A 27,031-nucleotide genomic window follows, 5' to 3' on the forward strand; every position below is an offset into this window, starting at 1 on the left:
TTTCTGGTTGTCGTGTAGTATTTGCTGGCATGTTTTTTGTGACCCTGGTAAGCCATGTGGAGCGCCACTTTAGGGAGACATATTTGTATTTGTCTTCTCATTATTACAGTCTTCGTCGTTACGGAAGTCGGCATTCGCTCCCTTCAAGTAGTTTAGGTCTTTTTTGTTTAGCGCTTCCTCACCGAATTTCACACACCTCTTAAAGAGCTGTGCAACAAAAAATAAAAGACCAGGTAAAATTTACAAAGCAATAAAAAAAACGATAGGCAAGTTCATTTTATGCTTTTCCAACAATACACACACACACACACACACACATATATATATGTGTGTGTGTGTGTGTGTGTGATTAAAAGTTTTAATCAGATTTAACAAAGCTTAGAAATTAATTACGATTATTCACCATTCATGAATATGCCTTAAATTTGCCCACAATGGTTTGGTTAAGGCTTTAAAACGAGGGCTTCTTTCTTTGCTTTTTAATTCAAACAGCATTTATATCCTGTCCAAAAACAGTGTAAATGCCATGTTTGCTGCTTAATAAGGTTGAAAAAGATGGGATGTCAGGCATGCTAACCTTGTAAGACAGGGAAAACCTGTACGAGTTTCCTCCGGGAGAAACCGTTTTTTTTTTTTTTTTTTTTTTTTTTTTTTTTTTTTTAATTTTATTTCAAGTTCATTTAAATTATGATTGGTGTAATTTATAAAGACGTCTGGTGTGTTTTGTTATCTACAGAGAAATATTTCTTATGTTTGCTAGTGGCATAGAAGTCTGCCCTGATACTTTGCTCCTCCTCTACCGTTTGTAAGTAAACTGAATGCTATGCTAACAGCTAGCTACCAGCTTCTCAGGGTGACACGTTTTTGATTTATTGAGTGCATACCAGTATTATCGGGACAGAACTTTCACCGTGGCAGCATCAAAGCTGTGGAATCAAATATAAAAAGGGCCTCGTTGCTGTCTGTCTTAAAAAATCCTCTTAAACCATCTATTTTTCTTTGGGTGTTAACACCAGGTGAGATGATGCTTTAATGTAAAGGTTTTGTTGTTTTTGGTCATTTTATAATTTCTTGGCGGTGGTTTTGGCCTGTGTTTTAGTGTATTTATAGGTTACATGTTTTGTAAATGATTTGCTGTTTTATTGTTCATCACTTTGGCCATATTTTTGTGTTTGAAGTGCTCTATAAATAAATTGGATTATTAGTGTGAGCACAATCTTTTTTTCTTTTATTTGTTTTTTGGCCATGAAGTGATAGTGTTGCTATTTAAAAATGATAGGTTATTTTACCTTGTTAATTCTTATGTTGAAGCAGTGACACTAGCACTCACTTTTTTACTGAAGACTTTCAGAAAGTAGCAGGAAATTTAAGGTTTAAGAGTGATGTTTATGAGAGATTAAATTCCAATCTGGGTTTGTGCTATTGAAAGGAAATGTGGTATGTGTATGATAAATATATGCGCAGGCCATGGATGCTCTGATTTTTTTCATGTCTTTGTTATGTGAACAGCATCATCACCTGGGCGGCCACAATATGAGCTGCAGTAGTTCGTCTGGGGACTTGATTTAAAGTATGTTTATCTCTGGTATTTATACATGATTTCTTTGCCAGTTTTAACATTGTAAACATTCAGTATCTCTTTCCTGTGCAGAGAGAGGACCATCTACCCCAGAAGTCTGGTGTCCATGTGGCAGCAGGTCATAGGAGTTTTGTTAGAATGACGTGGACGTATACGTACAGCATCTGGCAGGTAGTTTTCATGTTTAACACAAACACTATGAAATCTTTCTGTTAAAAAGCTAACACCTAACAATGCTAGCGCTCTTTCATGAAGCTATTACTTTTACTCTGAACGTTCGTGTTATCTTTGCTTCATGTCTTTGTTACTCTGTGAGTTTTACTTGACCAGTTGAAACTGTAAATCAGAAAAACCTATAGCTTAGCTGGATGTGTGTTTGAGATCTTCTCACTGAAGAAACTCAGCGTTAGCTGCCTGCTAGCTGTTAGTAGTCTTTCTGTAGCGTATGTTCAGACATCAGAGCCGTTGGTGATGGAGAATATTGGCCTAATATATATGTAAATAATCCTGAAATCACACCGACATACCGTCCACAGACAGACATAATTACAGATCATTAAGTAAAGATAAATACAGAGTTGGAATTACACAGGGATTTGGGGGTTGCCTTATTTACTGTTGTACATTGCAACTCTCAAGTCACGTGCAGCGTACATATATATTAGTGCATGGCAGCGGTCAGAAACATTCAGCTCCTCCTGTATGAGGCTATTATATTCAGTACATCTAATTTAGAGATAGAAAGTTAACAAAAAGCAGCAAATTAACACAACACACAACAAACAATGCTGCTGCCCACTGTGATGAAATGAAGTCATCATGTTTAATGTGTTTAATACACACAATGACAAATGCTGTTCTTTTGATTTAATGAACATTAGGAACCTTAGAAAATCAAATATAACCTAAAAGTAGATCATTTTTAGAGCTCCCCTGTCATTCCAACCCTGATTAAATATATTTTACTCCAGCATCAACCAGTCTGTCAGTTAATAAGGCTCTATGATCACATCAGGGTGTTTACCATTTACAGTCTCCATGTTTATCTTTCAGACTAACTGGTTGTCCTGAACGTTAACAGATGTCTGGTCGTCTCCAACCAGCAGCATCATCTGCAGACCAGATTAACAGAATTCATTTCCTAAAGTCCAAGAAAGGCTGATGAAGAGAAAAGTGGAGCCAACCTTCAGTAAGTTTTACCAACCTTTTATTGACACTTTACAAAAGTATTAAACAAATAACGTGCAATTATATAACATTAATATTGCATACAGATAATATATAAATATATATATATATATATATATATATATATATATATATATATATATATATATATATATATATATATATATACATATATATTTATTTGAGAGAGAGAGAAATTATATACTCAATACTTCTGACACAAATTTAGGGATATTCTGGTTTTTGTATGATAAAAGAATGAAGCTAAAACCACCTTTAACCTTTACAGGTGAACTTTATTTGACCCTCTCTAAGCTTCTGAATGCACATATCCAACTGTTCATTGTGTAAGTATTTATGCTAAAACATGCTGTTCTCTAACAAGGTGATTAACCACGAAAGAAGTCTCTGACCCATGAATGGAGCACTAAATGTTCTGGTCCAACGATAGGTCGAGGTAAAGGACTTTAATTATCTCCGAATGTCTGTCTGTGTATTCTGTGTTCATTCCCTTTCGACCCGACACACATTAGACATCCGGTACGGCAAAGAACGACACAGACAAGAACCACGTTAACGTTGGAATCATTGTGAAATGTGGAATAGTTTGCAGTTTGTTTATATGTGGTTGTTATCTATTATACTCACTAATTTAAGAGTTATTCATTGAGCCTGAGCAACATGAAGTAGAAAACCTGGATGAGAGCTGAATGGGTTTCAACCGCTGCAGCACCTCCAGCTGTGTGATGTCACCCGAACTGACTGGGATCAAGTCTCCCCCAGTTCAGCGGTGGCTAAAAAGTTATTCTTACAAATGAAGAAATCCAACACTACACTGCTCTAGAAAAACTGAAAGAGCTGCATTTATTTCTAGTGAAGCCAAAAATATGAAATTAGTGAAAGAATTGAACTATGAGGCAAGACAAGTTTATTTGTATATATCATTTCACGCACAAGACAATTCGGAGTGCACATTAAACATTAACATTTGAAGCTTGTCTGTGGTAATACAAACTAGTTTCTTTCCACCAGGTCCCCATAGCCATTGTTTGTCTCAGACCAGCAGCTATGTTCTGCCCGGTGTTATCTGGAAAAAGGAGTCTGGAGACATTTCGTTTTCTCATTGAAATCGGCATCAATAAAATGTAGCAACATTTATATACAGCTCTATGGTGCGGCTTGACCACCGGTCTGTAGTGATGGCGAAACATTGGACTGTAGCCACGTCCTTCACAACACCCTCACCACACTCATCATGCAGGGCAGGGAGAGACTCCACTAACATGAAGACGAGATGGCGGGTTCTGATTCATCTGGTGGCAGGATATTCTGGTCTGGCAGTGGTATGGCGTGCCGGTGTGCCACATTGTGGAGGACGCCGCATGGCATTACAGTGCAGCATACCTTCTCAGGACTGTACAGCAGCATACCCCCAGTCCTCTCCAGGCAGCGCCACCGTCTCTTCAGGAGACCGATTGTCCTCTCAACGACTGACCGAGTGTGGGAATGGAGGTCATTGAACCTTCGCTTTTGGTCAGTCTGAGGGTTGATGAGAGGGGTCATCAGCCAGCTCTTAAGTGGGTCGCCTGGAGTCAATTTCAAGCAGAAAAAGTAAATTGTATTTACAGTTTGTAGTCATTAATTTTGAACACTATCACGTGGATCTCACACTATTGTTGTACACACTCTGGAAAAACGGAAAAAACTGCATCTGTTTCTGGTGAAGCATTAGAGTGAGAATATACTGGCTGACAAATCTTGCCAGTAAACCAGACCAGCCTCCATCAAACTCAGTCTGTGTTTGAGCTGCAACTGAAGGCTGTCCTGGAGAAAATCTGTAGAAAATAAATAATTATGGTTGACAGAACGACTAGTATGAGAGGCTGCCGTGTCCAACTAGATAAATATCATATAAAACATTAAATGTAAATCTAGATGAGGATAATTTCCAGAGGCAGCAAAACCTCATAAGTTGTTCCAGTTAGTCAGTTCAGTGAAGGTAGAAGTTTATTTTTTTCAAACTTTTTTTTTTCTACTTTACATTCTTCCTTTATTTAAAGACAAACATTTTTCTAAACCTAATTTTTGTTCACAATAACTAAAATAACCATTGCTGTATATATATAATAATTAAAAGGCAATCCTTAAAATGTATTAAAATGAGCCGCTGAGAACAACTTTGTAAAATTTGGGGTTCACCTACATTTTTTGCTGTTGCACCCAAATTAAAAAGTTGGGCACATCAGTGCAACCAATGCTAAAAGTTAGTCTGGAGCCCTGTTATATGCTACGTAGCTCTATAAAACGTGACATTGCTGGAGTAGTTGGATATCAAGTTAAAGTAAAATGTGTTTGTGGTAACTGAGAACCAAAGCAGTAATTAGCTGCACATCTGGCTGTTGGGGAACACACACTGTTTGTAAGATATTAAAGTGCAGGATGACCCTAAATAAACAATGATTGATAAAATTAATTAATAACACAATGGACTATTTGTATATACAAATTTAGCCTCACTTTTTACATGACATGAACACTTTAGCTGTAAGAAAACCATAAAAACAATATAAGCTAAGATGTAGCAGAACTGCTGTTTTTTTTTTTTGTTTTTTTATGGACAGATGTAAACGTGTGATTGGAGCTTTTTCAGGTAAACATGATACGACTTTCACAGATATGAGACAATAAAAACATCTCATGCCACCATTTTGACCACATCAACAGAATTACACAGAATGGCTGACCTGGATTCCTGGTTGCTATGGTTTTTACGCAGGTGCATCATTATTTAAAAATAAACAAAGTTTTGACAGATCAAATTTTCTGAAAATTCCAATTTCATCTCAACAAGTCCTCTTTGAAGACAAGTTGGTTATCTTTCGACTTTCGACAAGATGAAAATCAAGCTATCAAAAATGGAATATGTAAGCTCGTTTCAATTTTCTATGTCGTCATTTAAGACTTTTAACTTCCAGTAATGAGGTAACAAAGTAGATTCAAGAGTTTAAATCTGGATTTGACAAATTTAAAGCAGAAAATGTGCATTTTAAAACGTAAGTTTTAATATTTTGGCTGTTGGTATTAAAGTTTTGAACATTCAAGAAAAAAAACAACTTAAGTGATTCGGTTTAAGGGAACTGTAGGACAAGTTTACGACAGTGTTAATGTTTAAACCTGTTTTGTTTGGTCAAAAAAAACTTGTTTGATATATAAAACTCTGATTTTAACTGTAAATGTTATAAAATGTGTAGATGTATCTAAAAGAAAAGGTTTAGGATTTTAGTTCATCTTATATGTTTCTACATTTTAAATTATTGAATTGTTAATCCAGAACTTGCACTTTAAAAATAAGTTTTTTTTTGTTAGTTTTTTTTTTTGTTGTTGTTGTTGTTGTTTTTTTTTGGCGTTGAAGGCTGTTAATACACAATATTCTGTTCCTAAAATACATCTAAATACTAAATTAAGTGCTAAATATTGACTATATGTAATTAATGGAAAGAGTTCATCCTACATTCTTGTAGACTTTCTACAAATAACAATAATTCAGATCAGAGAGAAAGTAGAAGTTTGTCTTCTAAATACTGACAGAAATCAGGCGGTACATTTAATATATTTGTGTGTACTCTGCACTGTAGCCATCAGTACACATCAGATATACCTAAACTTTGTCTAAAAGCCAAAGCAGACTTGTGAGTGTGAATTTTCATACGTTTTCATGCTGTATGAAGCAATAAAAGACACTAACACCGGACATGATTACAGTCTTAGGCTGAGTACTTTTTTACTGGATGAATACACGTTTGCAGCTGATTATTTAAAATGTTGCTTTCACATAAACGTAGACCAATTAAATGATTTCAGTGAGCAAATAATAATACAGGTAATTTTACAGGAGGTAAAATCCAACACTGGCAGCAGAACTCTGTGGGTTAAAAAGCTTTACAGGCTTCTTAAATTCACCTAGAAGGTGACTAATTTACTTCAGGATGAAGTAAATGAATTATTTTAACGTCATAATGTAGCCAACAACTGACATTTTTCCTAAACAAAACACGTTCCTGATATGAACAGGAATGTTTGAGTTGACAGTTTACTTTCCAAGCCTGCTGCACAGCTTAGAATATAAAGGTTTGACATGTACAAGGACAGAATGTGTGTGAGTGACGTGATCACGTGCAGCATTTGTACATTTTGCTCTGTGGGAATGTAAAAGTTAAGTCAGTTGGTTCCTCTGTGCTGAACTTCTTTTCTGTGGAAGTGACCTTGTCCAGGCGGTTGATGTAGTTTTTAAAGAAGCGAGTCCTTAAATGCATCAGCTGTGTGATGTGTTTCCGTCTGCAGAGTCAGTCTTGGTGTCATTTAATGTTCAGTGAGAGTCTGAGAGGCTTTAGTTTTCTGCTCTGTGGTTTCTGGGAGACGTTAAACTGCAGCAACATGTCGTCATGTGTTACAGGAACTCCTCACCGGAACACCGTCTGGGGAGGTGCTGGACACAAGCCCTCTTTCTCTTTACCTTTCTGAACTTCTCAACCCTTCTCCTCCTCCTACTTCTCTCCTCTCTATTACCACTCCTCTTCCTCCTCTTTCTCCTCCTCCCCCTTCCCCTCCTTTTACTCTTCTCTCTTGTCCCTCTCCTCTTCATCCTCCCCTCTCTTCCCCCCCCTCTCCCCCTCCTCTTCTCCCTTGTCCCTCTCTTCTTCTTCCTCCCCCGACTCCTTCTCTTCTTTCTTGTCCCTCTCCTCTTCCTCCTCCCCCCTCTACTCCCCCCTCTTCTCCTCCTATTATCTCTTTTCCCTCTCCTCTTTATCATTCTTCTCCACCCTCTCCTTTTTCCGCTTTTATTTCTCTTCTTCCTCCTCTTTCTCCTTCTCCTCCCTCACCCAGTCTCTCTTGTCCCTCTCCTCTTCCTCCTCCCCCCTCTTCTCCCCCCTCTTCTCTTCATCCTTCCTCCCCTCCTTCTCCTCTTTCCTCTTTTATGTCCCTCCTACCTCCTCTTCCTCCTCCTCCTCCTTCTCCTTCTCCTCCCTCACCCGGTCTCTCTTGTCCCTCTCCTCTTCCTCCTCCCCCCTCTTCTCCCCCCTCTTCTCCTCCTCTCATCTCTAGTCCCTCTTCTCTTCATCCTTCCTCCCCTCCTTCTCCTCTTTCCTCTTTTATGTCCCTCCTACCTCCTCTTCCTCCTCCTCCTCCTTCTCCTTCTCCTCTCTCACCCGGTCTCTCTTGTCCCTCTTCTCTTCCTCCTCCCCCCTCTTCTCCCCCCTCTTCTCCTCCTCTCATCTCTAGTCCCTCTTCTCTTCATCCTTCCTCCCCTCCTTCTCCTCTTTCCTCTTTTATGTCCCTCCTACCTCCTCTTCCTCCTCCTCCACCTCCTCCTGCTCCTCCTGTTCTCCCTGCAGTTTTGGGTACAGCTAACCCTGCTCCCATCCTCCTGCATCCGGCTAACCTGACCAGCCAGGTAGGTTCTGACAGGAACAGGTGAGAGTGGAGGGAACGGACAGATGTTTATTCTGCTTCGTCCTTAAAGACGCTGATCAATGATGAAGATTTCAGAGCAATTCAGGATGAATTCATAGAACTAAATCATTAAATACAATTTGCTTTTTAAGACGTGAAGTGACCGTATTCAAAGTATAACAATAATAATGATAATTAGTGTATTTCTAATGTAACAAAGTGTTTAACATGAGAAATAAGATCTTAACCTGCTGGTACCAGTGGAAAGCTACGATTACTGAGATGTGAATGATCTATATCATTCCAGCCTACAATCATATCTGAAGGTTCACTTAACACCTTCTCTGACCAGTCCCCAAAGCAGTTTATCTTTGAAGCCGTAGGAGATGATACAACAAAAATGCGCCTGTTCCATCAGCAAGGGTCCAGTGAAAGTAGTCCAGTAAATAGTTGGTCCACAGCAAGTCTTTTATCCATAAAAAAACCTGGTTCAGTTAATAATTAAAGGTTCAAGATTTTAAGGTTCATCCAATTAATAAACAAATGAAGTCAGAAAAAAATTCCAAAACCAACAATATGTTCAGATAAACAGAAGATTTCTTTCTAAAGATGAATGACATGAAACATTTTTGATGATAAAAACTGGTCAGCTGTAACTGATTAAAGTCAACAGGTGAACATGGTCCCGTTTCCCAACTCTTTCCTATAACGGAAGAATGTGTTATTGTATGTGTGAGCTGGTGGGCAGATGTCACCACAGCAGCTTGTTGTTTCACATCTGTTGTGTGTTTGTGTCTGCAGGCCAGCGCTGTGCAGGTTTTTCAGCTCCCTGATGGCCGATTTCTGGTCCCTTTAGAATACCTGTAAGTAAAGAGGAATCCTGATCAATGTTTAGTATCAGCAGCTGAGCTTCTGTTTGTATGTCCACACTGTCTTCCTGCTGTAAAAAATGTGTGTGTCCCTGCAGGATGCCAGTGCACGACGCCCGCCCCGCTGCAGCCACCCCGAGCCCCTGCTGCTCACAGTAAGTTTCCTCTGGATGCTTTCACTGCAAATCTTCTTCACTTTACTCCTGATCTGTCAGTGGATCAGGTTTCTGCCTTTTTGTCTCAATATTTCTCTTGAAAATACTTTTTTAAAAACAAGTCACCATGGAAACACCTGAGCTCTGCTCTGACTGTTTTTTCTTCTGTTTTGTGGCTGCAGGAAGAGAAAGCGCGTGAATGAGGAGGAGCCGCCATACATCAAGAAGCCACCCAACGCCTTCTTGCTCTTCTTGAAGGAGCAGAGGGCGGCTGTGGTGGCTGAGCTTGGCATCACCGGCAGCGCGGCCGTGAACACCATCTTGGGGGAGAGAGTAAGTAAATGTGATCCGCTAAGAATCCCGTCTTGATGCTGGTTTCTGTTCCGAGAGACTGACAGTGTTTTGTGGTGTGTCCACAGTGGAGGGCCTTGTCTACTGAGCAGCAGGGAAAGTATTTCCAGGAGGCCAATTTGTTGAGGCGCCAGCATGAACTGCAACACCCCCAATGGTCCAGCATGGACAACTATGTACGTACACTGTGCTCAGACATGATCACCTCACTGCACTGATGCTGATTTCCTATAATCGGATATCAGAGAAAAAACCTAATGTGTCTTTTTCTGTGTTTTTAGGGCCAGAGGAGGAAGAGGAGGCGCCAGAGGGGCACAGCTACCAGCAGCTCTGGAGGTAACATAAGACTTGTGTGGATCACAGCATGTGATCATGTGATGAAAACAAGGTGACATGTGACCACACTGAGTCATATTTGACTGGATTAGATCCCAGATTGTTAGAGCATCGTTTTTGAACCACAGAGAGACACAAACTGAAGATTTCAGAACGTTGTTTAGCACTGTGGAGGAGAAATCAGCTGATTTAGACTTTAAGATAAAGGTCACAGTCAGGCTTAGGATTAAAATCTCTCTCCGTGCAGAAGCCGCTTCTCTTCTTGTAGTTCAGCAGGCTGATGGTGTTTTTCTGTATCTGCATTGCAGCTTCCTCTTCTCAGCCCCAGATGGGTCTGCAGGGGTCAGCTTCCCCCTCACCTGCCTCTGATGTCTGAGGTAAGCCCCGCCTCCTGGTTGATCCTGTTGGGTCCTCCACTGGTGCACCACCTTCAGCCCAGACAGACTCCACCTATTCAGAATTTTATGGAAATTTTTGGCCCTAAAATCCTTAAAGATGGTTGATCTGTTAGTTCCTGTTACAGGCAGGAAGCTTGGAGTCATTCTTGACCGGGATTTGTCTTTCAGTTCTCACATCAAACACATCTATAGAGTAGCTTCATTTCCATTATATCATCAAAATAAGCATCCTGTCCTGAAGTGATGCTGAAAATCTGGTCCACACATTTCATCTCATCTGGTCTGGACTACTGTAACACCATCTTAACTGGATCCCCAAACAACTCCCTTAAAATCCTTCAGCTGATCCAAAATGTTGCTGCCAGATTACTGACAAGAAAGAGCATATTTCTCCTGAGTTAGCCTCTCCACACTGGCTCTCTGTGACATTTATCTCAAACATGTGATTGTTTCTTATTTCCCATCATTCCCAAAAGATCGTCAGACTTGTGGTACCGAGAATTTCTGAAACTAGAAATGGGTGGCAGGACTTTTAAGTTTTCAGCCCGCTCTCTGTCTGTCTGGGGACGAAAGGCTGAAACACTTTCTGTTTTTAAGACAAAACTAAAAGTTGATCTCTTTGAAAAAAGCTAATGAGTCATTTATTTGTTATCATGATGTTATTCATGTTTCTTCTCTCTTGTAGGCGTACGAGTGGCCGTCTTCCAGCTTGGTCCCAGAGGGTTGACCAGAAGCTCTGGGAGACTGAGATGACATCAGAGCCACTTCAAGTTTAACATTTAAATGATGTTAAACTTTTGTATATAGTTCATTTTGTAGTTTGATGTTGTGTTGTTTTCTTTGTACATGTAAATAGTTGTGAAGTTTAAAATTACATAATTGTTTTTTATATATCATCCCTGTGCAGTGTGGACCAACCACCTGCAGAGCAGCCACCTCACGCCTACACCTGCAGCCACCACCATCGGCTGAACACCTGCCTCCACCTGCAGCCACCACCATCGGCTGAACACCGGCCTCCACCTGCAGCCACCACCATCGGCTGATCACCTGTCTCCACCTGCAGCCACCACCATCGGCTGAACACCTGCCTCCACCTGCAGCCACCACCATCGGCTGAACACCGGCCTCCACCTGCAGCCACCACCATCGGCTGATCACCTGCCTCCACCTACAGCCACCACCATCGGCTGAACACCGGCCTCCACCTGCAGCCACCACCATCGGCTGATCACCTGTCTCCACCTACAGCCACCACCATCGGCTGAACGCCGGCCTCCACCTGCAGCCACCACCATCGGCTGAACACCAGTCTCCACCTGCAGCCACCACCATCGGCTGAACACCAGCCTCCCGCCTCCACCTGCAGCCACCACCATCGGCTGAACGCCGGCCTCCACCTGCAGCCACCACCATCGGCTGAACACCAGTCTCCACCTGCAGCCACCACCATCAGCTGCACACCGGCCTCCCACCTCCACCTGTAGCCACCACCATCGGCTGCACACCGGCCTCCCACCTCCACCTGTAGCCACCACCATCGGCTGCACACCGGTCTCCCGCCTCCACCTGCAGCCACCACCATCGGCTGCACACCGGCCTCCCGCCTCCACCTGCAGCCACCACCATCGGCTGCACACCGGCCTCCCGCCTCCACCTGCAGCCACCACCATCGGCTGCACACCGGCCTCCCGCCTCCACCTGCAGCCACCACCATAGGCTGCACACCGGCCCCCCGCCTCCACCTGCAGCAACCACCATCGGCTGCACACTGGCCTCCCGCCTCCATCTGTAGCCACCACCATCGGCTAAACACTGGCCTCCCACCTCCATCTGTAGCCACCACCATCGGCTGCACACTGGCCTCCCGCCTCCACCTGTAGCCACCACCATCGGCGGAACACTGGCCTCCACCTGTAGCCACCACCATCGGCTAAAAACTGGCCTCCACCTGCAGCCACCACCATCGGCTCAACACCGGCCTCCGGCCTCCATCTGTAGCCACCACCATCGGCTCAACACCGGCCTCCGGCCTCCATCTGCAGCCACCACCATCGGCTGAACATTGGCCTACGGCCTCCACCTGCAGGCACCACCATCACCATCACCATCACCATCACCATCATTTGGAAGAAGATCACCTGCAGGAACCACCACCTTCTTCTTCCAACACAGAACTGTACAAAAGTCTTGAGCCACTCCTTTTTCTGTCCTTTCCATCTCCAACGTTGACCTTGTCTTGAGCAGGAGTTTCTGTTGCTTAAGACAAGTTCAGCTTTCCTGAAACATTTAAAGCTGTCACTTTTCTACTGTCCTCTAAAGTCAGGTGTCCAGGCTTTCTGAAGGTCTGGAGCTTTTCTTAGACGTTGGCTGCTTTTTAACTTATTTTCAATCCAGTTCTTGGACCTGAATGATTTAAGAGGAATGTGTCTGTTTTTTTTATGTGTTTGTTTGTTCATATTTATGTGTGTTTGCCTCTTAACACTGACCTCTGAATCATTCAGGTGTATAAAGGCTCCTAACTTAAAGGATGAACCAGTGTCGTGTTGACACAACCAGAAAACTTGAAACCCATTTTAAATTGGATCTATAGGCTCTTTGTTAGCCGTCTGCCACAAACATATTATTATTATTCGTTTAGATTTCTTTTTTATTTATGTTTGACAGACATGAAAAGTAGTATTTTGACCCAACAATTTGATTCCCAAAGAGTTATCAGCTGAAAACCTGGCATATCCCAGTATGGTATCCACCAAGTCACTGGTTCAGATGGTGTGAACGTCTCCTCTTCTTTCATTCTCAGTTTGTCCAGTTTAGTTGAGGACACCCTGTCCACCATGCTGAGACGTGGTTTTATTGCTGTACATTCTCGGCTGTTTGGCTGTTTTGTCCTTGGTGAAGCAGTTTCTGTCTGAGAGTGATGATGAAGGTTTGAAATGAACCAGGATGTCTTGTTCGGAGAAGATCCTGAGTTACTCAGACACTCCTGCCACTTATGGGGTGACAACTTTCTTCCTTCTGTCCTCTTTTCTCTGTTCAAGACGACTTTCCAGAATTTTTAGCTGATTTAATTTAAGTCCGGTTTGGATTAACGGGTTTGAAGTGCTTCCTTAATGTGGTTTTGTTCCTGAAGTTTTCCCTCCGTCCTCGTAGGAACATTTTCAGCCTGGTGGAGTGAGGTTCTGATGATGGACAGTTTGTGTTCTCGTGGGTGGAGTAAGTCAAAATCTGAGTCCTGGTCTGTCTGGGTTGCTGGTAAACATCAGTGTTTTGGACTGTGCGGTCACGTTGAGGACGATGGAAACCACAACACTGAAGATCACCAGACATCCCCACACCAGGATCTAGTTTTTGACTCACACCACCTACTGGATCACAAACTGTCTGTCGAGGATGGAGGAAAACTTAACAAAACCACATCAAGGAAGCCATTTAAACCTGTTTTTATTCAAACTGAACTTCATCAAATTGGCTAAATTTCTGGAAAAAACACAAACAGAGAACACAGAAAGAAGAGGAGGAAGAATATTGTTCCAGATCTGACAGGAGGGACCGAACATCACTTTCAGAAGGGGGCGCGTCACCCGAAGGACAAAACATCCAAACACAAGCTGAGTTGCGTCATGTCCCAGCATGGTGGACAGTGTGTCCTCAACTAAACTGGACAAGTTGAGAATCAAGTGGAGAAGTTCACATATCTGAACCTGTGCTCAGTTCAAAACTATACAGCATCTGATATCCAGCAAAGAGCCAATAGTGGAGCTGAAACAGGGATAAAAGGCCGAGGTATGCCAGATGACGGCAGAACTGGACTGAAAATCAGTGGTAACAGGTCTGATGGAGGAATGAATCCTCCCCAGAGCCTGGATGTAATCATTGTTGAAGAAATGTAGAATCATGTTAACAGAAGAGAACAAAAAGCAGCCAACGTGTTTCAGTAAATCTCTGCTTGTTTTCTGACCTTTTTCTGCCTCTTTTTTTTTTTTTTTTTTTTTTTTTTTTTTTGGGAGTGGCTCCAAACTTTTGCACAGAACTGTGCAAAAGGTAAGAATCAACCTTCCATCCTTGTGATGGACACACACCATCAAATGTTTTTCATGGTAACTTTTGTATATTTAACAAGTCATTTCTGTGCCACGTGAGTAAACTGTGCAATACTCTTTTCTTTTCCCGGTGCCGGGGGTTCCCCGGTGCCTGAGACGTCCTGACTGAGGAGGACATTGTGTCAAAGACTCAAGGTAAACAGAGGACGTGTCCCTCATGTTCAGAGAAGATAGAAGGTCTTTAGTTTCTATAATTTAATTATTAATTTTTTTTTTTTTTCTCTTTAGTGAGTTTTTCTCTTCAGTCTCGACCTGCAGCCACCACCATCGGCTTAACACCGGCCTCCCGCCTCCATCTGCAGCCACCACCATCACCATCATCTGGAAGAAGATCACCTGCAGGAACCACCACCTTCTTCTTCCAACACAGAACTGCACAAAAGTCTTGAGCCACTCCTTTTTCTGTCCTTTCCATCTCCAACGTTGACCTTGTCTTGAGCAGGAGTTTCTGTTGCTTAAGACAAGTTCAACTTTTCTGAAACATTTAAAGCTGTCACTTTTCTACTGTCCTCTATAATCAGGTGTCCAGGCTTTCTGAAGGTCTGGAGCTTTTCTTAGACGTTGGCTGCTTTTTAACTTATTTTCTGCCTCTTTTTTTTTTTTGTTTTTTTGGAGTGGCTTCAGACTTTTGTACAGAACTGTGCAAAAGGTAAGAATCAACCTTCCATCCTTGTGATGGACACACACCATCAAATGTTCTTCATGGTAACTTTTGTATATTTAACAAGTAATTTCTGTGCCACGTGAGTAAACTGTGCAATACTCTTTTCTTTTCCCGGTGCCGGGGGTTCCCCGGTGCCTGAGACGTCCTGACTGAGGAGGACATTGTGTCAAAGACTCAAGGTAAACAGAGGACGTGTCCCTCATGGTCAGAGAAGATAGAAGGTCTTTAGTTTCTATAATTTAATTTTTAATTTATTTTTTTTCTCTCTTCAGTAAGTTTTTCTCTTCAGTCTCAACCTGCAGCCACCACCATCGGCTTAACACTGGCCTCCCGCCTCCATCTGCAGCCACCACCATCACCATCATCTGGAAGAAGATCACCTGCAGGAACCACCACCTTCTTCTTCCAACACAGAACTGTACAAAAGTCTTGAGCCACTCCTTTTTCTGTCCTTTCCATCTCCAACGTTGACCTTGTCTTGAGCAGGAGTTTCTGTTGCTTAAGACAAGTTCAGCTTTTCTGAAACATTTAAAGCTGTCACTTTTCTACTGTCCTCTATAATCAGGTGTCCAGGCTTTCTGAAGGTCTGGAGCTTTTCTTAGACGTTGGCTGCTTTTTAACTTATTTTCTGCCTCTTTTTTCTTTTTTTTTTTTTGGAGTGGCTCCAGACTTTTGTACAGAACTGTGCAAAAGGTAAGAATCAACCTTCCATCCTTGTGATGGACACACACCATCAAATGTTCTTCATGGTAACTTTTGTATATTTAACAAGTCATTTCTGTGCCACGTGAGTAAACTGTGCAATACTCTTTTCTTTTCCCGGTGCCGGGGTTCCCCGGTGCCTGAGACGTCCTGACTGAGGAGGACATTGTGTCAAAGACTCAAGGTAAACAGAGGACGTGTCCCTCATGTTCAGAGAAGATAGAAGGTCTTTAGTTTTTGTAATTTAATTATTCAAATTTTTTTTTTTTTTTCAGCGAATCCTTCAGGTTTCCAGCTCAAACCGTTACAGTCTCCATCTTTAACCTCCTTGATGAATCTCCAGAAACGCACCTATAGCCTCCACCTTCAGGCATCACCCTCCAGGTAAAATTCACCTTTATCCTCCACCTGCAGACTCTACCATCCACCCTCAGTAAAACCACCTCCATCTCTTCATGAACTTTTTAACTTACACTGTTGAAAACACATCTTCTACAGACTGAACCTCCACCTGAATGGTCTCCATGGTTACATCCTCTCTTCAGCTCCAGCCTCCATCATCTTCTGTCTTTGTACATGAAGCTCCACCTGCAGTCTCTGCTGTCAACCTGCAAAGCATCCACATCCAGGAAGAGAAATCCACCTTCAACCTCCACCTGCTGCTTTTACCATCCACCTCCAGAAACATCCAGCCTCACCTCCTCCTGCAGTCTCCTCCTCCATCTCCAGCTGAGGGAGGTGTTGATGACAGAAAGCTTCATGTGAGGGAAATGTTCCTGTTTAAATGAGCCTTTCTTTGAACTGATCGTTTCTCTTTCTGTGACCTTTTCACTGACTGATTTGTTCAACCACCGACACACTGTCGTCCTTCTTTGGTTGATTCCATCTTTGTTTAATTTCAGGACGACTTCAGGAAGTTCATCAGTGATCGGGCAGACGATGGTCAAGTCCATGCAGAGTCAACTGAAGAGCACTTCCTCAGAGCCCATCATGAAGAAGGTGCTGAGTCAGATGTGTTTTTAAAAAGGTAAAGAAAATAGATGGATCCAGTATTCTCAACCCAAACAAACCTTTGGTTTTTGAATGCATGTCGTTCTTCACTGGGATTTTCCTCCAGACCCAGCTGGACTTCACAGACATCCAGATCAGGCAGCAGATCAAGAAGAGCCATTCCTCCACAACTGTGCATCCCATTATTCCTGCTTCTGTTCCTCCACCTCCACAATCAGGACCAACACCCCCCATCCTTCCTCCGACTGGGAGCGCTCCTTCACACGGACTTCTTCACTGGACTTGAAGCTCAAACTGTTCTAATAAAACGAAACTTCCTGAATTTGAATTGTTAAAAAATTTCTGCTCATTGCACAAGTGTTATCATGAAAGAGAAACCTTAAGAACTGAGATGTTTTGTGGGATTTTAATGCATTTAAATCTGTCTGATTAAATGTTTCTGCTGTGGCTGTAAAATCTGAAAGTGATCAATTGTTTTTTATATTTGGGTGGAAACAAGTGTGTAAAGCAGGAGATGTTACTTCACACCTAGAGTTTAATGTTATGTCAATATTATAGTTCTTATTTGTAAAAGAAATTTTGTATTAAGAATATATCTGTAGGAGCTTTTCACCTCTTGATAGTAATTATTCAGCTTCGTTGGGTAATTCAATTTAGGTTCTTTTTGATATTTGTTTTGAGAAAATATTTTGATTTTTATTTAATTATCAGCCATTTGAGGGGATACATTTATAAATATGGTGTCAGCTATGGCGTCTGCAACTGGGCCAGGAACATCAGAAGCTCTGGCCATGCTCCATGGAGAGGGAGCTTGTCAGGAACATGAATGACTTCGATGAGAGTCATCCATCACTTTGCTGCTTTGAAAGAATCTTAGTTTTTAATAGTTAATATTTTTAAGGCAATAGGCTAATCTCTTCATTTTTGTTCATGTTTACAAAGCTATATGTATATACACAAATGTATATCTTATCAGATTTGTGAATTCTGCTCTCCTTTTGTGACTGTAAATAGCCGCCTTCTTTCATAAACAAGTTGCAAGATGTGAAAATTCACACTGAATACTTTTTTAAATAAACTTTTTGTTTATGACTCATATCAAGTCCCCTCTTCTTAATGAATGGTAAAGCACATAACTTTCAATGTTCAAGGGTATTGGAGGGTAATGTGTATGATAAATATATGCACAGGGCAGAAGAGCAAAGCCTCAGCCTGGCCAAGAGTCCAAGGTAGCAGTGCCATGGATGCCCATTCAACCCTGGCAGTCCACGCCACCACACCAGGGGACCAGGGAAGACCAGGTTGCACACACATATTTCCGGTAGGATCCAAGGTCGAGGTTCCCCAGCCACTCTGAAGCAGGTCCCAGCAGCATGGGAGAGAGAGAGAGAGGAGACTGTTTCAGTTCCACCTCTAATGAGCCCTAACCCCCCCATGGATGTCGATGCAGTCTCTAGATATTCGATTTAAACCGAAAACACATTGACCAAGTGATGGAGTCATTTGTACTTTTTCGTGGTGGGAGAAGAGTCCGCCTCCGAGAGGACGATATGACGGTGGACAAAGTTTGCAGGATTTTTCAGGTGGGTAAACATGACATGGTGATGTTTCTCTATGTTACCTTACATAGCTTACACTTAACTTTAAAAATGTGCGGGAACTTGCAAAAATTGCAGGAATTACAAAAAAGTGAATTGATAAATGAGGAAAAAAATTCTTCCCACACCCTGTAGAATAGGCCACTATCTTATTGCAAAGGGTAATTTCTAGTGGTTTCCTATTCTATTCGGGAGTTTTTATTTTTTGTTTGTTTTGCTTTTGCAACGAAAATGCGAGAATTCTAAAATCATGCAAGATATAAACGGTGAAAGGAGGGTGTGCTTGAAAAAAAGATTACCTTTAGTATGATGGCAATAAACAAGCATAAGATGAAATTAGCAATGATTATTTAATATAAAATGAAATAAACTATAATTACTGAGTGATTTCTTATTTAAATGGTAGGCATATGATTTTCATTAATACCCCTTGCAAAGATGTTGTGCTGTAGTGTGATGTTTTACTGTATGAATAAATAAAAGAGTAAATATTTTCATAGTTCAGTTCTAATGCAATTTGTTGTCCATTCTACCCAATTATACAGGTTACTGCTGGCAGTGTGTACATCACAGATGACACAAGCACAGCCATCTTCCCAGAGGTCTCAGGGAATCTTTCTATTATGAACCTCACTAACCGGGGGCATTACGAGGTGCACGGAGATCAGGGGCAAAGTATGACACCTGTGACCCCTGTAAATAGAGCACCTGTCCCCTTCTCCTTTCCCTCTCCATCTATGTCTTCAAGACCAACAGTGGGAACCCCAAGACCAAGTGGTTTTTCCAGACCATTGCACTGAATACTTTTTTAAATAAACTTTTTGTTTATGACTCATATCAAGTCCCCTCTTCTTAATGAATGGTAAAGCACATAACTTTCAATGGTCAAGGGTATTTGAGGGTAAACTAACTAGTCAAAGCCCATTTTCAGAGAGTATCGTAACTAGAGATATCCTTTCAGGATATTTCCAGATATTTCTGGTTGTCGTCTAGTATTTGCTGGCATGTTTTTTGTGACCCTGGTAAACCATGTGGAGCGCCACTTTAGGGAGACATATTTGTATTTGTCTTCTCATCATTACGGTCTTCGTCGTTACGGAAGTCGGCATTCGCTCCCTTCAAGTAGTTTAGGTCTTTTTTGTTTAGCGCTTCCTCACCGAATTTCACACACCTCTTAAAGAGCTGTGCAACAAAAAAGAAAAGACCAGGTAAAATTTACAAAGCAATAAAAAAAACGATAGGCAAGTTCATTTTATCCTTTTCCAACAATGGTTTGGTTAAGGGTTTAAAACGAGGGCTTCTTTCTTTGCTTTTTAATTCAAACAGCATTTATATCCTGTCCGAAAACAGTGTAAATGCCATGTTTGCTGCTTAATAAGGTTGAAAAAGATGGGATGTCAGGCATGCTAACCTTGTAAGACAGGGAAAACCTGTATGAGTTTCCTCCGGGAGAAACCGTTTTTTTTTTTTTTTTTTTTTTATATTTCAAGTTCATTTAAATTATGATTGGTGTAATTTATAAAGACGTCTGGTGTGTTTTGTTATCTACAGAGAAATATTTCTTATGTTTGCTAGTGGCATAGAAGTCTGCCCTGATACTTTGCTCCTCCTCTACCGTTTGTAAGTAAACTGAATGCTATGCTAACAGCTAGCTACCATGCTAACAGCTAGCGACCAGCTTCTCAGGGTGACACGTTTTTGATTTATTGAGTGCATACCAGTATTATCGGGACAGAACTTTCGCTGTGGCAGCACCAAAGCTGTGGAATCAAATATAAAAAGGGCCTCGTTGCTGTCTGTCTTAAAAAATCCTCTTAAACCATCTATTTTTCTTTGGGTGTTAACACCAGGTGAGATGATGCTTTAATGTAAAGGTTTTGTTGTTTTTGGTCATTTTATAATTTCTTGGCGGTGGTTTTGGCCTGTGTTTTAGTGTATTTATAGGTTACATGTTTTGTAAATGATTTGCTGTTTTATTGTTCATCACTTTGGCCATATTTTTGTGTTTGAAGTGCTCTATAAATAAATTGGATTATTAGTGTGAGCACAATCTTTTTTTCTTTTATTTGTTTTTTGGCCATGAAGTGATAGTGTTGCTATTTAAAAATGATAGGTTATTTTACCTTGTTAATTCTTATGTTGAAGCAGTGACACTAGCACTCACTTTTTTACTGAAGACTTTCAGAAAGTAGCAGGAAATTTAAGGTTTAAGAGTGATGTTTATGAGAGATTAAATTCCAATCTGGGTTTGTGCTATTGAAAGGAAATGTGGTATGTGTATGATAAATATATGCGCAGGCCATGGATGCTCTGATTTTTTTCATGTCTTTGTTATGTGAACAGCATCATCACCTGGGCGGCCACAATATGAGCTGCAGTAGTTCGTCTGGGGACTTGATTTAAAGTATGTTTATCTCTGGTATTTATACATGATTTCTTTGCCAGTTTTAACATTGTAAACATTCAGTATCTCTTTCCTGTGCAGAGAGAGGACCATCTACCCCAGAAGTCTGGTGTCCATGTGGCAGCAGGTCATAGGAGTTTTGTTAGAATGACGTGGACGTATACGTACAGCATCTGGCAGGTAGTTTTCATGTTTAACACAAACACTATGAAATCTTTCTGTTAAAAAGCTAACACCTAACAATGCTAGCGCTCTTTCATGAAGCTATTACTTTTACTCTGAACGTTCGTGTTATCTTTGCTTCATGTCTTTGTTACTCTGTGAGTTTTACTTGACCAGTTGAAACTGTAAATCAGAAAAACCTATAGCTTAGCTGGATGTGTGTTTGAGATCTTCTCACTGAAGAAACTCAGCGTTAGCTGCCTGCTAGCTGTTAGTAGTCTTTCTGTAGCGTATGTTCAGACATCAGAGCCGTTGGTGATGGAGAATATTGGCCTAATATATATGTAAATAATCCTGAAATCACACCGACATACCGTCCACAGACAGACATAATTACAGATCATTAAGTAAAGATAAATACAGAGTTGGAATTACACAGGGATTTGGGGGTTGCCTTATTTACTGTTGTACATTGCAACTCTCAAGTCACGTGCAGCGTACATATATATTAGTGCATGGCAGCGGTCAGAAACATTCAGCTCCTCCTGTATGAGGCTATTATATTCAGTACATCTAATTTAGAGATAGAAAGTTAACAAAAAGCAGCAAATTAACACAACACACAACAAACAATGCTGCTGCCCACTGTGATGAAATGAAGTCATCATGTTTAATGTGTTTAATACACACAATGACAAATGCTGTTCTTTTGATTTAATGAACATTAGGAACCTTAGAAAATCAAATATAACCTAAAAGTAGATCATTTTTAGAGCTCCCCTGTCATTCCAACCCTGATTAAATATATTTTACTCCAGCATCAACCAGTCTGTCAGTTAATAAGGCTCTATGATCACATCAGGGTGTTTACCATTTACAGTCTCCATGTTTATCTTTCAGACTAACTGGTTGTCCTGAACGTTAACAGATGTCTGGTCGTCTCCAACCAGCAGCATCATCTGCAGACCAGATTAACAGAATTCATTTCCTAAAGTCCAAGAAAGGCTGATGAAGAGAAAAGTGGAGCCAACCTTCAGTAAGTTTTACCAACCTTTTATTGACACTTTACAAAAGTATTAAACAAATAACGTGCAATTATATAACATTAATATTGCATACAGATAATATATAAATATATATATATATATATATATATATATATATATATATATATATATATATATATATATATATACATATATATTTATTTGAGAGAGAGAGAAATTATATACTCAATACTTCTGACACAAATTTAGGGATATTCTGGTTTTTGTATGATAAAAGAATGAAGCTAAAACCACCTTTAACCTTTACAGGTGAACTTTATTTGACCCTCTCTAAGCTTCTGAATGCACATATCCAACTGTTCATTGTGTAAGTATTTATGCTAAAACATGCTGTTCTCTAACAAGGTGATTAACCACGAAAGAAGTCTCTGACCCATGAATGGAGCACTAAATGTTCTGGTCCAACGATAGGTCGAGGTAAAGGACTTTAATTATCTCCGAATGTCTGTCTGTGTATTCTGTGTTCATTCCCTTTCGACCCGACACACATTAGACATCCGGTACGGCAAAGAACGACACAGACAAGAACCACGTTAACGTTGGAATCATTGTGAAATGTGGAATAGTTTGCAGTTTGTTTATATGTGGTTGTTATCTATTATACTCACTAATTTAAGAGTTATTCATTGAGCCTGAGCAACATGAAGTAGAAAACCTGGATGAGAGCTGAATGGGTTTCAACCGCTGCAGCACCTCCAGCTGTGTGATGTCACCCGAACTGACTGGGATCAAGTCTCCCCCAGTTCAGCGGTGGCTAAAAAGTTATTCTTACAAATGAAGAAATCCAACACTACACTGCTCTAGAAAAACTGAAAGAGCTGCATTTATTTCTAGTGAAGCCAAAAATATGAAATTAGTGAAAGAATTGAACTATGAGGCAAGACAAGTTTATTTGTATATATCATTTCACGCACAAGACAATTCGGAGTGCACATTAAACATTAACATTTGAAGCTTGTCTGTGGTAATACAAACTAGTTTCTTTCCACCAGGTCCCCATAGCCATTGTTTGTCTCAGACCAGCAGCTATGTTCTGCCCGGTGTTATCTGGAAAAAGGAGTCTGGAGACATTTCGTTTTCTCATTGAAATCGGCATCAATAAAATGTAGCAACATTTATATACAGCTCTATGGTGCGGCTTGACCACCGGTCTGTAGTGATGGCGAAACATTGGACTGTAGCCACGTCCTTCACAACACCCTCACCACACTCATCATGCAGGGCAGGGAGAGACTCCACTAACATGAAGACGAGATGGCGGGTTCTGATTCATCTGGTGGCAGGATATTCTGGTCTGGCAGTGGTATGGCGTGCCGGTGTGCCACATTGTGGAGGACGCCGCATGGCATTACAGTGCAGCATACCTTCTCAGGACTGTACAGCAGCATACCCCCAGTCCTCTCCAGGCAGCGCCACCGTCTCTTCAGGAGACCGATTGTCCTCTCAACGACTGACCGAGTGTGGGAATGGAGGTCATTGAACCTTCGCTTTTGGTCAGTCTGAGGGTTGATGAGAGGGGTCATCAGCCAGCTCTTAAGTGGGTCGCCTGGAGTCAATTTCAAGCAGAAAAAGTAAATTGTATTTACAGTTTGTAGTCATTAATTTTGAACACTATCACGTGGATCTCACACTATTGTTGTACACACTCTGGAAAAACGGAAAAAACTGCATCTGTTTCTGGTGAAGCATTAGAGTGAGAATATACTGGCTGACAAATCTTGCCAGTAAACCAGACCAGCCTCCATCAAACTCAGTCTGTGTTTGAGCTGCAACTGAAGGCTGTCCTGGAGAAAATCTGTAGAAAATAAATAATTATGGTTGACAGAACGACTAGTATGAGAGGCTGCCGTGTCCAACTAGATAAATATCATATAAAACATTAAATGTAAATCTAGATGAGGATAATTTCCAGAGGCAGCAAAACCTCATAAGTTGTTCCAGTTAGTCAGTTCAGTGAAGGTAGAAGTTTATTTTTTTCAAACTTTTTTTTTCTACTTTACATTCTTCCTTTATTTAAAGACAAACATTTTTCTAAACCTAATTTTTGTTCACAATAACTAAAATAACCATTGCTGTATATATATAATAATTAAAAGGCAATCCTTAAAATGTATTAAAATGAGCCGCTGAGAACAACTTTGTAAAATTTGGGGTTCACCTACATTTTTTGCTGTTGCACCCAAATTAAAAAGTTGGGCACATCAGTGCAACCAATGCTAAAAGTTAGTCTGGAGCCCTGTTATATGCTACGTAGCTCTATAAAACGTGACATTGCTGGAGTAGTTGGATATCAAGTTAAAGTAAAATGTGTTTGTGGTAACTGAGAACCAAAGCAGTAATTAGCTGCACATCTGGCTGTTGGGGAACACACACTGTTTGTAAGATATTAAAGTGCAGGATGACCCTAAATAAACAATGATTGATAAAATTAATTAATAACACAATGGACTATTTGTATATACAAATTTAGCCTCACTTTTTACATGACATGAACACTTTAGCTGTAAGAAAACCATAAAAACAATATAAGCTAAGATGTAGCAGAACTGCTGTTTTTTTTTTTTTGTTTTTTTATGGACAGATGTAAACGTGTGATTGGAGCTTTTTCAGGTAAACATGATACGACTTTCACAGATATGAGACAATAAAAACATCTCATGCCACCATTTTGACCACATCAACAGAATTACACAGAATGGCTGACCTGGATTCCTGGTTGCTATGGTTTTTACGCAGGTGCATCATTATTTAAAAATAAACAAAGTTTTGACAGATCAAATTTTCTGAAAATTCCAATTTCATCTCAACAAGTCCTCTTTGAAGACAAGTTGGTTATCTTTCGACTTTCGACAAGATGAAAATCAAGCTATCAAAAATGGAATATGTAAGCTCGTTTCAATTTTCTATGTCGTCATTTAAGACTTTTAACTTCCAGTAATGAGGTAACAAAGTAGATTCAAGAGTTTAAATCTGGATTTGACAAATTTAAAGCAGAAAATGTGCATTTTAAAACGTAAGTTTTAATATTTTGGCTGTTGGTATTAAAGTTTTGAACATTCAAGAAAAAAAAACAACTTAAGTGATTCGGTTTAAGGGAACTGTAGGACAAGTTTACGACAGTGTTAATGTTTAAACCTGTTTTGTTTGGTCAAAAAAAACTTGTTTGATATATAAAACTCTGATTTTAACTGTAAATGTTATAAAATGTGTAGATGTATCTAAAAGAAAAGGTTTAGGATTTTAGTTCATCTTATATGTTTCTACATTTTAAATTATTGAATTGTTAATCCAGAACTTGCACTTTAAAAATAAGTTTTTTTTTTGTTAGTTTTTTTTTGTTGTTGTTGTTGTTGTTGTTTTTTTTTGGAGTTGAAGGCTGTTAATACACAATATTCTGTTCCTAAAATACATCTAATACTAAATTAAGTGCTAAATATTGACTATATTTAATTAATGGAAAGAGTTCATCCTACATTCTTGTAGACTTTCTACAAATAACAATAATTCAGATCAGAGAGAAAGTAGAAGTTTGTCTTCTAAATACTGACAGAAATCAGGCGGTACATTTAATATATTTGTGTGTACTCTGCACTGTAGCCATCAGTACACATCAGATATGCCTAAACTTTGTCTAAAAGCCAAAGCAAACTTGTGAGTGTGAATTTTCATACGTTTTAATGCTGTATGAAGCAATAAAAGACACTAACACCGGACATGATTACAGTCTTAGGCTGAGTACTTTTTTACTGGATGAATACATGTTTGCAGCTGATTATTTAAAATGTTGCTTTCACATAAACGTAGACCAATTAAATGATTTCAGTGAGCAAATAATAATACAGGTAATTTTACAGGAGGTAAAATCCAACACTGACAGCAGAACTCTGTGGGTTAAAAAGCTTTACAGGCTTCTTAAATTCACCTAGAAGGTGACTAATTTACTTCAGGGTGAAGTAAATGAATTATTTTAACGTCATAATGTAGCCAATAACTGACATTTTTCCTAAACAAAACACGTTCCTGATATGAACAGGAATGTTTGAGTTGACAGTTTACTTTCCAAGCCTGCTGCACAGCTTAGAATATAAAGGTTTGACATGTACAAGGACAGAATGTGTGTGAGTGACGTGATCACGTGCAGCATTTGTACATTTTGCTCTGTGGGAATGTAAAAGTTAAGTCAGTTGGTTCCTCTGTGCTGAACTTCTTTTCTGTGGAAGTGACCTTGTCCAGGCGGTTGATGTAGTTTTTAAAGAAGCGAGTCCTTAAATGCATCAGCTGTGTGATGTGTTTCCGTCTGCAGAGTCAGTCTTGGTGTCATTTAATGTTCAGTGAGAGTCTGAGAGGCTTTAGTTTTCTGCTCTGTGGTTTCTGGGAGACGTTAAACTGCAGCAACATGTCGTCATGTGTTACAGGAACTCCTCACCGGAACACCGTCTGGGGAGGTGCTGGACACAAGCCCTCTTTCTCTTTACCTTTCTGAACTTCTCAACCCTTCTCCTCCTCCTACTTCTCTCCTCTCTATTACCACTCCTCTTCCTCCTCTTTCTCCTCCTCCCCCTTCCCCTCCTTTTACTCTTCTCTCTTGTCCCTCTCCTCTTCATCCTCCCCTCTCTTCCCCCCCCTCTCCCCCTCCTCTTCTCCCTTGTCCCTCTCTTCTTCTTCCTCCCCCGACTCCTTCTCTTCTTTCTTGTCCCTCTCCTCTTCCTCCTCCCCCCTCTACTCCCCCCTCTTCTCCTCCTATTATCTCTTTTCCCTCTCCTCTTTATCATTCTTCTCCACCCTCTCCTTTTTCCGCTTTTATTTCTCTTCTTCCTCCTCTTTCTCCTTCTCCTCCCTCACCCAGTCTCTCTTGTCCCTCTCCTCTTCCTCCTCCCCCCTCTTCTCCCCCCTCTTCTCTTCATCCTTCCTCCCCTCCTTCTCCTCTTTCCTCTTTTATGTCCCTCCTACCTCCTCTTCCTCCTCCTCCTCCTTCTCCTTCTCCTCCCTCACC

General features: G+C 40.6%; 1 protein-coding gene across 1 annotated transcript; it reads left to right on the plus strand.

Moving 5' to 3' along the window:
• Nucleotides 1–8,120: 8,120 nt before the first annotated feature.
• On the plus strand, nt 8,121–9,931 carry LOC121649032 (transcription factor 7-like 1-C; the record flags this gene model as incomplete). The annotated part of the gene is made up of 6 exons (XM_041999564.1): nt 8,121–8,219; nt 9,020–9,081; nt 9,186–9,242; nt 9,425–9,575; nt 9,662–9,769; nt 9,875–9,931. Coding segments are annotated over exons 3-6 (372 nt in total), but the record flags the coding sequence as incomplete, so codon positions are not given.
• Between the last annotated feature and the right edge of the window lie 17,100 nt (nt 9,932–27,031).

The sequence above is a fragment of the Melanotaenia boesemani genome, chromosome 11 (genome assembly GCF_017639745.1).
Source record: "Melanotaenia boesemani isolate fMelBoe1 chromosome 11, fMelBoe1.pri, whole genome shotgun sequence".
In the NCBI taxonomy this organism is placed as follows: Eukaryota; Metazoa; Chordata; class Actinopteri; order Atheriniformes; family Melanotaeniidae; genus Melanotaenia; species Melanotaenia boesemani.